At 37.6% G+C, this 14,568-nt stretch overlaps 1 protein-coding gene across 26 annotated transcripts in view; it reads right to left on the bottom strand.

Annotated features, from left to right (window-relative positions):
- The window catches only part of NAV2 (neuron navigator 2), a 425,654-nt gene that overhangs the window by 32,024 nt on the left and 379,062 nt on the right, over window positions 1–14,568 (bottom strand). For 24 of the 26 annotated variants that reach the window (XM_083840326.1, XM_083840308.1, XM_083840331.1 and 21 more), the window contains 5 exons: window positions 11,736–12,203; window positions 10,556–10,621; window positions 9,274–9,318; window positions 6,852–7,012; window positions 4,252–4,440 (listed from right to left, as the gene is read on the bottom strand). In XM_083840326.1, the coding sequence (XP_083696452.1) occupies window positions 4,252–4,440; window positions 6,852–7,012; window positions 9,274–9,318; window positions 10,556–10,621; window positions 11,736–12,203 (929 nt within the window). The remainder of the gene's footprint in view (window positions 1–4,251; window positions 4,441–6,851; window positions 7,013–9,273; window positions 9,319–10,555; window positions 10,622–11,735; window positions 12,204–14,568) is intronic. The other 2 variants (XM_083840317.1, XM_083840325.1) reach the window with 2 other exon arrangements.

Raw genomic sequence — 14,568 nt, forward strand, 5'->3', positions numbered from 1 at the left:
CAGGTTGTTACCATCGCACTGTGTTAGGATCTACATGTAACATCATCTTTTTTTTTGTTATGCTATTAAAAGAAACAACTACCTGAAGCTATTATTTCTGTTCCTGAAACATGCACAAATAACTTTTCTTATTTTTAGAAACAAAATACTTTTACTGAAACTTTCATTCAAACTCTAGATAACTTCGTACAAAGCATACGAAATCCTGTTAATCATTTTTTCTTTCATCTAAATACTCCAGCCAAAAAAAGTTTAGAAAAGTTGCCATTGTGTTTTAATTACCTACTGAAATTCTCCTACATTCAAAATAAATGGGTTCTGTTTTCCCATTCACATTATATCCTAAGGCAAGGCTGGAAAGAGAAGTAAACAAAGTCTAAGTTGTCTTCTGGCGGAATTTAAGACAATTTATAAAAACCCACAATAAAGTAAAAAAACTCACACCCATTTGCTTTTTCTGGTTAATAATGTTTTCAATTAAAATGATCTTTAGAGTGAGATGCTAAGTACTGTGCTGTATTAAGAACATAAAAATTACCAGAATGAATCAGGCCCAAGGTCTGTTTAATCAAATATTCAATCTCTGGCTGCAGTACATTCTCACAGAGAATGTTTGGGGAAAGAAACGTAAGAACAAGGCAGATACTTGGTGATTTTCCCCAGGTACACCTTTGTATCTTCTGGGAATCAGCAGAGATGGAAATTCCTGAGACAGAAACTGCACTCAAACCATTATTTTTCATAGTTCCCGTGACCTAGCATTAACTCGCTTAATTACTTCTGAATCCACCGACACATTTTTGTCTGTAACAAAAAAAAATTGCTTTGGTTTATAAATATATTCTTATAATATATTAATATATTAGTTATTAATATTAATATATTAGTTGTTTTGGCCTGCTGATGAATCAGTCAGTAAGTTCCTTGAGTGTCTCTGGACCTTGGTGGAACAAGAAGTAATGGCTAACTGTCATCTTCATTAATGCACTAAATTATACATTATCACCTCCTTCAGTCATCGTTTTCCGAGCTGAAGATTTCTCACTTATTCTAACTCTCTTCCTACTATAGATGTTATGCATTTAAGATCTCCACATCACTTTTGTTTCTACCTTCATTTTATCTTTAGCATCGCTTTGTTTAAAAAATGAAATGCCCAGGGCACAGACAATATTGCACAAGGCCAACAAAGGTCTCACACAGACAACGTATTATTATTTTGCTGTGTTTCTCTATGCTATTCCTTTAAGCAGTTTTTACTAAAAATAAAAAAATAAAAGATAAGAGATGTATTTAAGAAAGTGACCGTAACAACTGCTCAGACAAGAAGCTGATCTCTGTACAAAGGAATGGGGGACACACATATATAAGTTCACACCCACTGGAATTTTTAAGATCACATGGGGACTTCAAAGGAAAAAAGAAGGAACAGTATGAAAAAACTTCAAACTCTGGGAATCATATTGCCTTGTAAAACACCACTACTGCATCATTTGAATGTGCATATAATTTGAGATTTCTAGTTTCAAGGAGAGCTAAGGAGTTAATATTTTTGTGCAATATCTTGTTAAAGTACCTGCAGATGGCTACTTTAAGGCTATTTAATTAGGAGCCTGAAGGCAGCTATGCTCTTGATGTGAATCCTGTTTTCTGCAGTTAACGTGCATCTGCATGTAGACTACAAACCCAAATTGTTTTGGAACTATTATTTCAAAGCACTATAAATGCATATGCAAGCACGTATCATTTTTTCATGTTAGCAAAGAAATAGTCTAGTCATGATCAACTGTCCAAAGAGTAGAAAAAACAACAGATGTTTCAGTCAGCAGCACAAAAAGGAATCAGCATTTTTATCTCAACAAAAATGAATTCAATTCCTCTTCTGTCTAAGAGGCTGAAGCATCAGGGCCAAACCAACAGCAACACAGCTCCTGGGGAGGAATTATTGCTACAGAAGCAGGGAAATGAAAGAGCCAAGAGACCAGTTAAGTTTTAGGCTGTTTTTCTCTGAAGTTCTGGATATTTTGGAGGCTGTTCCTGCTGGCATCTCCCCAGTGCTGAAATCCTGCAAGAAGCAGAATTACTGCAAGACTCATAACATTTCCACTTAAGCACTGTGCTACAAGAGAATGTGACAGAACTTGATGCTATGGAGACAAAATTTATATATATATATATATATATATTTATTTTAAGAATAAATTCTGGGCGTGCTTAACTTAACAAGAATCAAATGTCTTGTAATTTCATATGTTAATAATTAAGATGTAGGTTGGTAAGCTTTACTTAAGACCTGGATTTATACTTTATTGACACTGGCAGATTAGTATAAAATTAATTTGTCCATTAACCATATTTAATTTCTGTAATACTTTTTCATCTCAAGGCATGCGCACACACCGTGAATTACATTCACAGTTTTGAAAGCACAGGATAACTCGTGCCATATTCAGAACTGCTTGCTAACTTATAACTTGTCATTCCCTGAGAAATAAGCAGGAGCTACAGGGCTATCCCTGCCTTCAGTAAGACTAAAGAATTTTAATAAAATGAATGAAAAGCACTCGGCAGAACATTTGGCTTCACTAACGCTTCCCTTTTCCTTTTTTACATGGTCCCTCCCTCAAACATGTAATACTTCTTAAATATTCATTCAGCCCAGCCTCTTTCCTGGACAAGAATTTCTGAATTACAAAATACAGTTTATCCTCCCATACACCAAAATGCATTAGCTGCAATTGTAGGCACACTTAAAATAATAAAAGACTAAGATTACAAATTTTTGATGATGTCTTCAATAAAACTTGAATAAGTTTTACTGTAGTAGCTCTTTCTATAAATCATCTAAATATAACACAGATGCACTGATCTACATTAATTCAACAATTATATTAAGTTGCTCTTTAGTATGAGAAGAACTGCTCATCACAGAATGGAATTCAATTGACTATCAGGCAATCTTTGACCATTTCTGATCATCTAGCTTTCTGAGAGCATGACACAAAGGTCAATTCCTGCAGCGACATGTTTTCAGGGTTATTTTTCTCTTTTTCAAGCCCTAAGGAAGACCCTCAACCACAGGCCCCTAAAACACAATTAAATGTAATGGAATTATAGTTCATCTGAATTCAGTAATGAATTAGCCCTGATTCTTTCCGAAGCCATATCCATTACACATTTTCTATCCCTTCCAATGGCAGGGAACTGACGGAATAACCAGTATCTGCAGGAAGGCACCTGGTGGCTCTTAAAAGCTCCTGCAAGCACCAAAGCATAGCTCCTGTGCACGCCTAGCTCTTAGGGGTGGCAACAGCAGGGCACTGTATCCACAGCGCTTAAAGTACAGAGCTTCAGCAGTGGACGAAGCAAGCCAGCGAAGACCGATGTGAGCTGTATCAATAAAGCACCTGACACTCAACAGAACTCCCAATCCTTGACAGAAAGGAGATTTAAGACTTGAAAAGCTAATCCTGTCACCTTCCTGTGAACCACTCCCAGAACCTGCCCCATGCTCGACTTCTCAAAGTGCATCACGTGTTTTGTGGCATGCAACCATATGGAGGTTTTGATGTGCACTCATAGCTCAGGTAGGTTGGCTACTCCTCGTACAACCATAGGGTTGCTTGATCAGTAACAACTAAACAAAATATTAATTTACAAGTAAATTAATTTTTCTTCTTGTATTAACTTGAGCTTCTTTTATCAAATATGTATGAATGCTTATTTGAAATGAGGCAAAGGAAGAAAAAAGAAGAGTTTAAATGTTTTGAAGAACTACTCAGGGCCCTTCTGTGAAAGCTGTGCAGATACAAACCCATGGCATTCAGCAGAAATAACACGGAAAGACATGTTGAATACAGATAATTGAAAATTAACCGGGATAGAAACAACAGTCTGACTAATTTCAATTACTTATACACTACAAACAAATATGGAGGCCCAGGTCAGGTGAATATTCCTATTCAAGAAAACACTTCAATATGCTAACTCTAAGCATGAACTTGAGCATTCTGGTATCACTAAAAATGAAGCAAAGGATGTGTATAAATCACATGGTACAGGTACAAGACTCATAGGCTATGTCCAGCCAGAAGGACTGAGCGAACACCTTCACTAGGATTAGTTTTATACACCACTGAGAAGTGTGGTCTAAAATGACCGTGATGCTGAACGGAAAAACACAACATTTACACTTGGTTTATGTGAGAATGCCATCTTCTGATCATTTCCAGCACCACATCCTTTACTGACCTTCTTCAAAGCCATCACGGAACGAGCCAGACCGGCTCATTGTTCTGCTTTTCTCATCCAGGGACATTGAGCTATTCCTGAAGCGTGTGTCACTATAGGGGTCATAAGGACCGTCTGCATTGGAAAGGCTGTGTGTCCGTAGCATGGTTGGATTTGAAAGGCTCATCTGGGCTGCAGTGGTTGGGCTTGCTATAAAGAATAGAATAAACACCAAGTTATTTGTGTGACCGCAAATTTTCATGCCTGATGTTCACGCAACTACAAAAAAAAAAACAAACTTCTTTATTCTGAGACACAAATTTTTGTTGTCATTCTCTCTAGACATCATTATGTTTCTAATTGCAGTGGATTCAAGTAAAAGGCATGCAGATCTAGTTAATAAATAGGAAAACTCAAGTAAATAAGGCCATTTTAAACACTGGGTACTAAGTTTATGCTTCTACAGACAAGCGCAGTCAACTCAGCAACACTGTGTAGGCATGAATTAATTATTTCTCATATAATTTGGAACAGTCCTTCCTCAAAAAGGAGTAAAATGCCCAGAGGAATTTAAACTAATATTTTGCCTACATAAAACAGGCCTGATGAACCATCTTCTTCAAGTTCCCAGAAAATTACATTTTTATCTGTATTTAAGAGAAGTTAGAAATTTTCAGACCTTTAGTTTTCTAATAGTTGCATATTTCAGAATTATTTCTTTCCACTGTGAGCTCCTAAGAATTGCAAGTAGTACACAGGCATGCGTACTTGTAGAATTTGCCGATTAAAAGACGCCATACAAATATCACTTTTGCCTCAAAAGCCAACAGTCTCACAGCCAGTGTTCGGAGTACAAAACTTCCACTCCAATTTTCACATTTTTAAAGCAACTGTTGTGCTAAATTATAACTGTTATTTACTAAGAACTGATTAGTTTGTGGAAAAATGAGAAAAACAAAACTGCTGTTTATCTGGCAAGTTCCTCTGGGTGTACTGTCATTGCCTGTTTCCATATACACCATCAACTGAACTGGTACAGACACGTCTGATGAACATTTACAATTTTGCCTTCTGATCCCTGGTCTTCATGCTGTATTCGTTTCCTCTAGGCACCAATTATATAAGGCAATGAATACGTGATTAATCTGTTCTTTCAAATATTTCCTTCTTTTTATGTAGAAAATACAGTAATTCCGTTTAAAGGTTCTAACTTTCACATTAACATTTGCTGTTAAAGTAACTGCAGTGGCATTTCTTGACTTCACTATCTCCAAGCTCCTTTATTAGGAATACAGAAAAATACAATGTTTTCTCTGTTAATTGCTTGTGGCCAAGTAATTTTTTAAGCATGTTAATGTAAGCAATCTTTAATATTCTTCATCAGGAGTTAACTTTCTGAGCCTAAAACTACACCCTTTTTGTTTGACCATTAATGTGTGTTCATGAACTTGACATTTTGTTAGCTGTTGGCAATGCAATTACACTGTGTCTATTCAGCTGAAATTTTGTAAATTGTTAGTTTACATAAAGCTGTTTATTTGATCTTATTTCTTTATCTTTTTAGAATAGATGGAGAGGCATTTGAAAGTAAAAAAAGAAAGAGGAAAATGCCTGCTTAACATAGTATTTTCCAGATGTCACTTAACTAAAAGAAAACATTTACTGTTAGGATTGATCTTCATGCCTCAACAAATCGCAAAGGCAACTAAGTAATATTTGACCGGAGAACAAGCAAATATTTATGATAACAGAATCTTTACAAACAGTGACAGTTGAACTTTCAGGAAAAGGAATTACTCACTGTAAAATGACTGTGTGTGAGACTTCAGGTGGACTTTTCATTGTCTACAGAACTCGGTATCTTGAACTTTTAACTTAAAAAACTCTGCACATTTATTTCACATGAATATACCTGTTTCTTACACAAAACATTTTAACTGTTTCAACTTGAACGCCAAGTTACAGATCAATGAACAATGAGATGCATGTCTTGAAAACATGCAAATATATTTCCAGATATTCTAGCATAAATTAGTTTAAATTAGTTTATTTCAGCTGATGATGTGGTCAGTTAAAATCTGTAATACGTTATGGATCCTGTTAAAAGCAACTAATGTTTTTTCCTTCATTTAAAAATGTCTACTTTTATCAGTGTAATTAAATGAAGGAATGGTAACAACTTTGTATATTGTTTCAGACTGAGCTTTGTCCAGTTTTCAAATGAGCCTACTGAATAGAGAGATATAGTAACTTAAACTAATGAGGACAAATACTAATTAATGTGCTTGGCTTTTAAAGCAATATTACTAAGCAGGTAGGCAACATTTTAATTTCTTTAAACACAGCTAAGTGTGATATTAACAAATAGCTCTACTTAATAGCCCACAATTTATATTAAGGCAACTGATTACTCCAAGGGAAAAATTTTCCGAAGTTACTGCAACTATGCCACCTTTGGGCACACAAGATAACAGTGCTGATTAGTCACATTAATTTCAGTTGAAGTGCTTCCTGAGGTTGAATGGGGTACTTGGAGCTGCTGAAAGAGCATTATATTATGTAATACGGTATTTTCAAAGCATACAATGCATTGCTATGATTATCAAAACATAATTATTCACCAAGCTGGGAGAAGTTAAATCTAGTTCCAGAAGGTGATGTTATGCTGGATCCAGATGAAAATGGAGAATTGCCAGCAGTATCCTGAAGTCCTCCTGCTGAATGTGACCGTAGCCATTCTTTTGCTTCTTCTTGGCTACGAAGTTGGGTGGAAGGAGTATACCTGCAGAAAACAGTTATTTCAAAATTAACTTTCACAATTACTTCAAAAACAAAACAAACAAAAACAGCAACATGAAATGTCACAAAACTTGGGGAGGGGGAGAGGGAAAGAAAGATGGGAAAACTTACGTATAAAATTTAAGAACTAACACGATACAAAAATACAACTCTGAATTAAGGAGCTGTTCCAAGCCTAATTCATTCCATTTGTTTGCAAAAAAAAAAAATTACTCCTTTCCTACAGCTTCAGTAGTAACAAAACTAGCAGTAAACAAAAAGCTACAGATAGAAGTTGTGTAGAGCAGTACTGCAGAATAAAGTATAGTGTGTGTTACCCAGCTATGTCTGAAAAACAAAACCATAGCTTGGAAATCCTTCCCTTTCCTTAGGTTATGCCAAAGTTCTATCACTATTTTAATATTTTGGTGCATCTCTAAGCTTAGATGGCTTTTCGTCATATTACAATCAAATTCAAGTCAACAAAGCCATTATCTGATTTTTAAACAAGTTGGGACCCAATAATTCACATTACACAGGCATTAATGGAAGGGTATGTCATTTAGTTCAAAACTAAATAGCATTAAATAATCATAAAGGAGACTATATTCAGCCTTTTCTGAAGGTAAAGAAAATACTGGAAATTTTATCCATGCCAACGTCAATGGCAAAACACCCACTAGCTTCACCTTAGACCAAGTTTTAAATTTGCTTTTGTATATGCCTGAAAAATAGGTAGGTTACCACAGTCGTCACGTGAAATGCCTGGAAGGATACAGGTATCAACAGGGAGAGCACAATGGAAACACTTGATTCAAAACAGTGAGAAAAATAGAACTTGCTAACTGACAAAGACACTGTCTGTTGATGGATTTCAGTGTCCATGTTATGCTATGCCATCGACTTTTGAAAAATATTTGTGTGACTACCTCTCCTTCCAAAAATCAAGCACTTGGAGCCTATTACTTAAAATGCAGTCAGTTGATATTATCTGTTTGATTAGATTCTGTTCAACTGAAGACTATACAGTAAGATATCATTTCTAAGAGTGTTTTAAATCAATGTGAATGCTACAGTAACATAGAAAAAAAAACTATTTTTAAAAACAGGATTTTTATTCTTCTTCTTATGCCTCGATACTTAAGCAACAGCCACTGACTGAGGACTATTTGCATCTCTTAAACTTTACACAATTATCAGTTTATTAAGAAAAGGGCTTTAAACAGTCATTTTACTTTAACACACTAATGGAGTTTTTTTTGCAGCATTAATACCTACCTCTTCAGAACTCAAACGTTTCAGTCTTAAAAGAGAGCCTTTATTTGAGACATACTTGACAACCACACAAACATTTTAAACAAAATTCCATTTTAAGAAAGGCTTTTAGCCCTCAGCTTCATGGGATAAAGCTGCTGTGAAGAACAGTGTGTAAAGCACAGAATAAATTGCAGCTGCCGTTTCAAGGCATCAGCTCAGTGATCCCAAAAGCTGCATAAAGCAATTCTGAAGTTGCAATTTTTTAAAATTGTCTGATACCTTCGCTACATTCTCTAACACTAAGCATTTTAATAAAAAGACCTAATGTTGATAATCTTGACAGAATTACTTGTATCAAAGGTATAAAATTTTCAGTGCAATTTTTCATGTCATTAAAATCACGGTCTTAGAGATGCACAAAATGTATTAGGTGATGATTGCCAGAAGTCTGTTTGGGTAATTTTTTTTTTTCTTTTCTAGAAGAGTAGAAATTATCTCTGAGACACCTGCATGTTTAAGTATTCAGAAGCAAATACTTTTTTTTTTTTTTTTTTAAATGAACATGTCCAATCTCATCCTAAGAAGGTTAGGACAATATTGAAAATCTCTTCTATTTTTATATCAACACCGAGGTTCCCAGGGGTGAAAATAATCTCATATCATTTCATGTAATAGCCACAAAAGGTGCAAAATTATTGTTTCCAAGACAAGCCCAGCAATGGTTTATGAGATGCTTTTCAGCAATTCAGCCAGCAAAGCCACAATTCTTGCTCAAGCTGAGAAGCCACTGGATGAAAAAAGCACAGTGGTAAATGCCCTCCTTTGAGGATTACAGGGAAAAAAAAAAAAAAGAGTAAGAGAAAAAGAGAAAGAAAGAAGGAAAAGAAGAAAATAAAGATTGTTGCCACCTCTTACAAACATTGCGACCATCACCACCAGCCACAAAAGAAACACAACAAACTCCAAAGCCACAACAAAAGCTGTTAAACTGCGTGGAAACACCAATACCTGAGTCCCTTCTTAGGCAAAGTGTTCCTATCAAGATGTGGGTCGCTGCAGAAAAGTTAAAAGAAAAGAACTTCAGAGAAGAACAAGAGGGAACGATTAAGATCAGGATGAAGAAAAAAGCGCAAACATCTACATCACCTTTTCCAAGGAAAAAGTGCTGGGGCCTTCCTACAGAGACATGCAAAAACCTCCTTACCCACAGGTGGATTTTCGCAAACATGCAGCTGATACCATGCTAGCGAAGCTCATTTGCTCACAAAGTGATTTTGCCATTTCTCTTGTCCACAATGAACCATGTGTCAAATCTATGCTTAAAAATACACGTCAGCAGGCATGGGGCAGACTATTCGTGAGAACTGATGAGAATCTGCAAGTGAGAACCACCTTCCTGCCATTTTGTTCAATGGGCACCATGCCGGGAATGCAGCTGGTGACTCTTTCGCGGCTGCGCTGTGCCAGCACTGAGCACAGAGTGTTTCAGTTTTCAAAGCTTAAATGCCATTAGCAAAGTAAAAGGAATCTATTAGCCAGCCAAACCCCAGACATTTAAGTTTGCGGTTTTACAACTGATGATTTTGTATATGAGCGGAGCCTGTTAATTTGTTTTTAAAGAAAATACCTGCATGCTTAAATGAAGTAACTTAACGACAATCCATACAGCTAAGTTACAGTTGATTTCCATTGTGGGACTGACTAAAATTGCAACAGAGAGCAAAAGTGAACTAGAACGTTTAGACTCAGGTAATTTTTTTTCCAGATTTTACATTTATTTTTACACGGACGGATGCGCCCAAGTCCCCACAAAACACTCACAAACCAAACTGCAATAAAGGACTGACAACACTGAATGACACTGGGACTTCACAACAAGAGTGACAAGCCTGAAACGCAGTGGAAAAAGCAGCATGCCAGAGGAATGCTGAAATGCTAGTGAGAGTTTAGATTGGTAGAAAAAAAATGCAAGATTTTCAAATTGCCTTTGGCAAAGAAATGAGCAAATGTGGAAAAAAAAGAGAAAAAAAAAGCAACAAAAGATGTTCCCAGTCTCAAGAGCAACAACAAAAACATGCCAACTCTGCCATATGCTATTCCCCAGATTTAGTAGATAAATGGGGTATTTGAGTGGACTCTCACTGGCATGTCTTTGTGTCAGTTCACACCTGAACAATGAACACAGCAGAGGACTCAACTGAGCATGATCTTTCACAAAACAATTTGTGTCACCGAGATGGGCAACAACACCTACAGCCTTGTGTGTTCTACTGTCCTGAGACAGCATTACCTGTCCTGTCTCCTGGGCAAAGTATTTCTGCAGAATTTGGGACTAGCAGCAGGGGAGGAAAGAGGGCTAGAAGAATCAGTCCAACAAGACAGAAAACAAGAGAAGGAATATTAGAATGAAAAGAGGAGAAAACAAAGGAGTTACAATAAAATGCAAACAGAAACCCAAACCACCAAAACATTACATTCAGCAATAATTTTTTCCATTAAGATGCTAATACAAAAATTTTGCTACCTAACTAACTAATTACGTGTCAGGATACAGCTGATTTCCAACGCTTGCAGTGGCACTACCTTCTACAGAAGGCCACTCAAAGAGCACGCGCTGCAGGTCACTGTCTGTTTTATCCAGATGATATCTCAATATGCCTTTAATACAGCTCTGACACTGGAAAAGCAGTCCTTCTCCCTCCTCCCTGGTCAGTCTGCTCCCAGCTCCTACTCTGTGTCCACACAGGTTATCTATGAGTTGGGGAACGGATCAGTCTGAAATACAATTCAGGTCATCATTTTTCAGTTGGATCCATCTCCCACTTGATTTCTGTAAAGCATTCACAGAAAAGCCTGTACTGAAACATTGTAGAGGGCAAGTGGCGATGGGACAGGGCAGCAAGGAGAGGCAGAGAAGGGATCAAGTGACTAGGGAGACAGGGACTTCTCTTCAGCATGGACTCCAATTGAAAAACTTGTCAAATTGCAGTCTTTTCATGAGCCATTATCATCAGCACAGCACTTGTGCACTGGTAGCCCAGATTCAACCTTCATCAAATAACGAAGAAGTTTAACGAGAAACAGTTGGCTTCTCAAATGAAAATAGTAATAAGGCTTTTTTTGGAATGCCCCTATCAGATCAACTAACAGGTGATCGTTGAAAGGATAATGTACTATGCACAATTCATGTATTATGTAAAATTTTAGGTACAGTAGCAAGAAAAAGTTGTGATGTTGGTTACCTCAGCAGATGAAAAATCTCACCTGAACAAATCATCTTGCTCTGAACCGGGCTCCTTGCCTGGAATGGTTTCCTTGTCTCTTCTAGTAATATCACTCAATATTATCTTATAAGAAGCACAATTTGAATTGCGACTACACTCTTGGCTACTGCTGCCAGGACTTCACTCACACTAAAGACAAGGATATATATATACAAGGATACGGAAGCAAGAGAAAAAACTACTAACCTTTCAGACAACGTAGTCTTAACACTGTTGGTTCGGACAAAGGGAGTCAGAGAATCATCTTTAGAGGTTGAAATCAAGCCACTGGAGGAGTTATGGCTCAGCCCACCTCCACTGCTCAGAGAGATATCAATGGATTCACAGCTGGTATGAAGACTGCTGACAGACTGATATCCAATGCCATCCTTGCTAACAGCGGAAGAACTACTTGCGTTGGTACCCCATGTTAAACTGTTGGAAGGAGCTGAATGCGCTGAACTGGGACTAGAAGCTAGTGGAGATTGGTTCATATCTGTGGTTTTACCATACAGAGGACTGCTGCCCCCACTGCTTAGCATACCACTGCCAGATGGTGAATCAAGATTACCCTGCTGGTTCATGGTAGCATGAGGATTGGATATAACTACTGAATTTTTCATATTTTCGGCTGTTGTGATGGGAACTTGCTTACTAGGTTTTCCACCAAAAAGTCTGAAAAAAAAAGAGACATGAAAAATACATAAAATGGAATACTAAATGCAATGATATTTTATTTCTAAACCCTAGATATTAATTTCAGAAAACCAACATTAGGTAAATGATCCTATATTGGACATACAAAACCAGAAATTTATAAATCTCTTTGTGTTCATTCCACCTTACATCAAGTCCAGAGACAATTTCTGTAGCACCAAATTCATCTTAAGAGTTTCTTCTTTGAATCATCAAATAATACTTTCACAAAGCTAAAATGCTGCTTTATACAACTAAAATAGAGCGGTATTGTCTTCTGCTTCTTAAGGAAAAAGGATACCAGAGAAATTTGGCACTGATTATTCTGAAGTATGGAATAGCAGAGGTTGAAAGCTTGTTGTTAGGTGAATTCTGTGGAAACCATTGAACGCTCTGCACAGAAGCAGCATTTGCAGGGATGTAACAGTAAAAATATTTACTGATATCATGTGTATGTTTGTCTCACTTCAGTAGCTAAACCTGTTGGAAACTAATACTTTGGAGCATAAAATGAGATTTTACCTTGCTTGGCACCTGGAACTTGCTCAGTAGAAGACCAGCTAAGTGCCAGAACCAGTGCAAGAGAAGGGATATAAAAGCATGGTTGGGGAAGGATGACTGCAGCTTCTCCAATTTGCATCACTGCTGCCTGTCATGCAACTGCATTGCCAGTGAAGAAAACATTTCAGTTCCCTCATTTTGTCAGTCTGAAAGTTCTCAAAAGCATGTCTTAGAAATCAACTTGCTTAAGATTAGATTCTGAAACATTTTATAACGTTCTGAAGAAAGTGTAGCTTTTGAATATAGCTTCAAACATCCTCCCCAAAACAGTGCTTCTATTTCTGCCATTTAGCTCCTTTAACTGCCTTCAGACTCTTAGTTTTCCTCACCCGTATCTATACGGATTTGCTCTTTTCATATCAATGGTGTGCACATTGGGGATGAAATCTTTCAAAGCAGGTGTCTACTCAACTGTCTGCAGAAAAGAGGACTACAGTATTTCCAGCTAAGAGCCACTAAAGGTGTGGGTGGGTATGCACCCAGGAGAACTTCCTCTGCTTTCAAGTATGCTCAGGTCGCCTGCATACCACACGCACACCAAGTCAGTCTGTCCAATGCTTCCAGGAGCACAGGCTGTGCAATACAGCCTGGCCCTCTCCAGCACAAGCGCAGTAAGCCCAGCGATGCTGAGAACCACTATACTTACTGCACGTGTGCTACCTGCAGCTTCGATATGCCTGTGCAAAACGTCTGCAGCATCGCTGCTGGATTGCTGCCATTGCATACTTGCTGCAAAGCACTTGGACAACTCTGCTGGCTCAGGCTAAGGTGCACATCTACATCTACCTCATGTCCAGCGCTGCGCAAGTATCTGTGCTATGAACCGCTCAGCACCTGACTTAGAGAGAGCAATGCGGATCCACAAACCAGCACAGATCTGGCAAACTTTGCACCCCACATCACACCTCATTGATCAGGAGACCCTGACTTAGAGGAGCAAAAGACCTCAAATGACAAAGCCCATTCTTACAGGGTTTTAGAGATATTTAGAGTCTAGGTTCTATTTAGAGTTCATGTTATTAGAGTGACTATGAAGAAAAATGTCCAACCATACTGCACTGATACATGGCCTTCAGTAACAATACCAGCTTAGGGTATCCTTCCTGCTCGTATGCTTTGCATACCGCCTCTTCAATTGCATCGGGGAACTGAGATTTACAGATAGGATCCTAGAGCTTTTTTTTTTTTTTTTAAAAAAAAAACAACACCCACACTACATATTTACAAGCTGTTTGTAAGCAATGCCATCTTCCCCAAACTGTTTCACAGCACCTCTAATACAACTGAAATGATGGTGCACCGTGGCACAAACAGAAACGCTTTGCTGCCAAAGGCGGAGTGTTGCTGAACCACAGCCTCATAACAAATACAGTCAAAAGAGGATACGGTCTGAAGAGCATTCCTTCAGTTCAGAAAAAAAGCCAACCCATCAAGACAGTCACATCAATACAGACATTAATTCTTGAAGGAAATACCCTACAAGGGAGAACATCTGTTTTCTCCTTTCTAGTGTTACTGACAAGAGACTGGCAGATCTGAGCTGACTCTTGGGTCACGCACGTCTCCCACAAACAGAAAAGCAGTGTATTACATGTTCCAAAGCACAAATGCCCAATTTAATAATAAAATTTATCAAGATAGAAAATGATTTAATTTAAGAGAAATGATGTATTCATAATACTTGAGCTAAAGGGAATACTGAGAGGACACAGTGAAGGTCTCATAGCAGAATTACAGAATTTCACTGTTTATGACAGCACAGCAGTCATGTATGTTTGGAGAC

Source organism: Anser anser (genome assembly GCF_964211835.1).
Source record: "Anser anser genome assembly, chromosome: 5".
NCBI lineage: Eukaryota > Metazoa > Chordata > Aves > Anseriformes > Anatidae > Anser > Anser anser.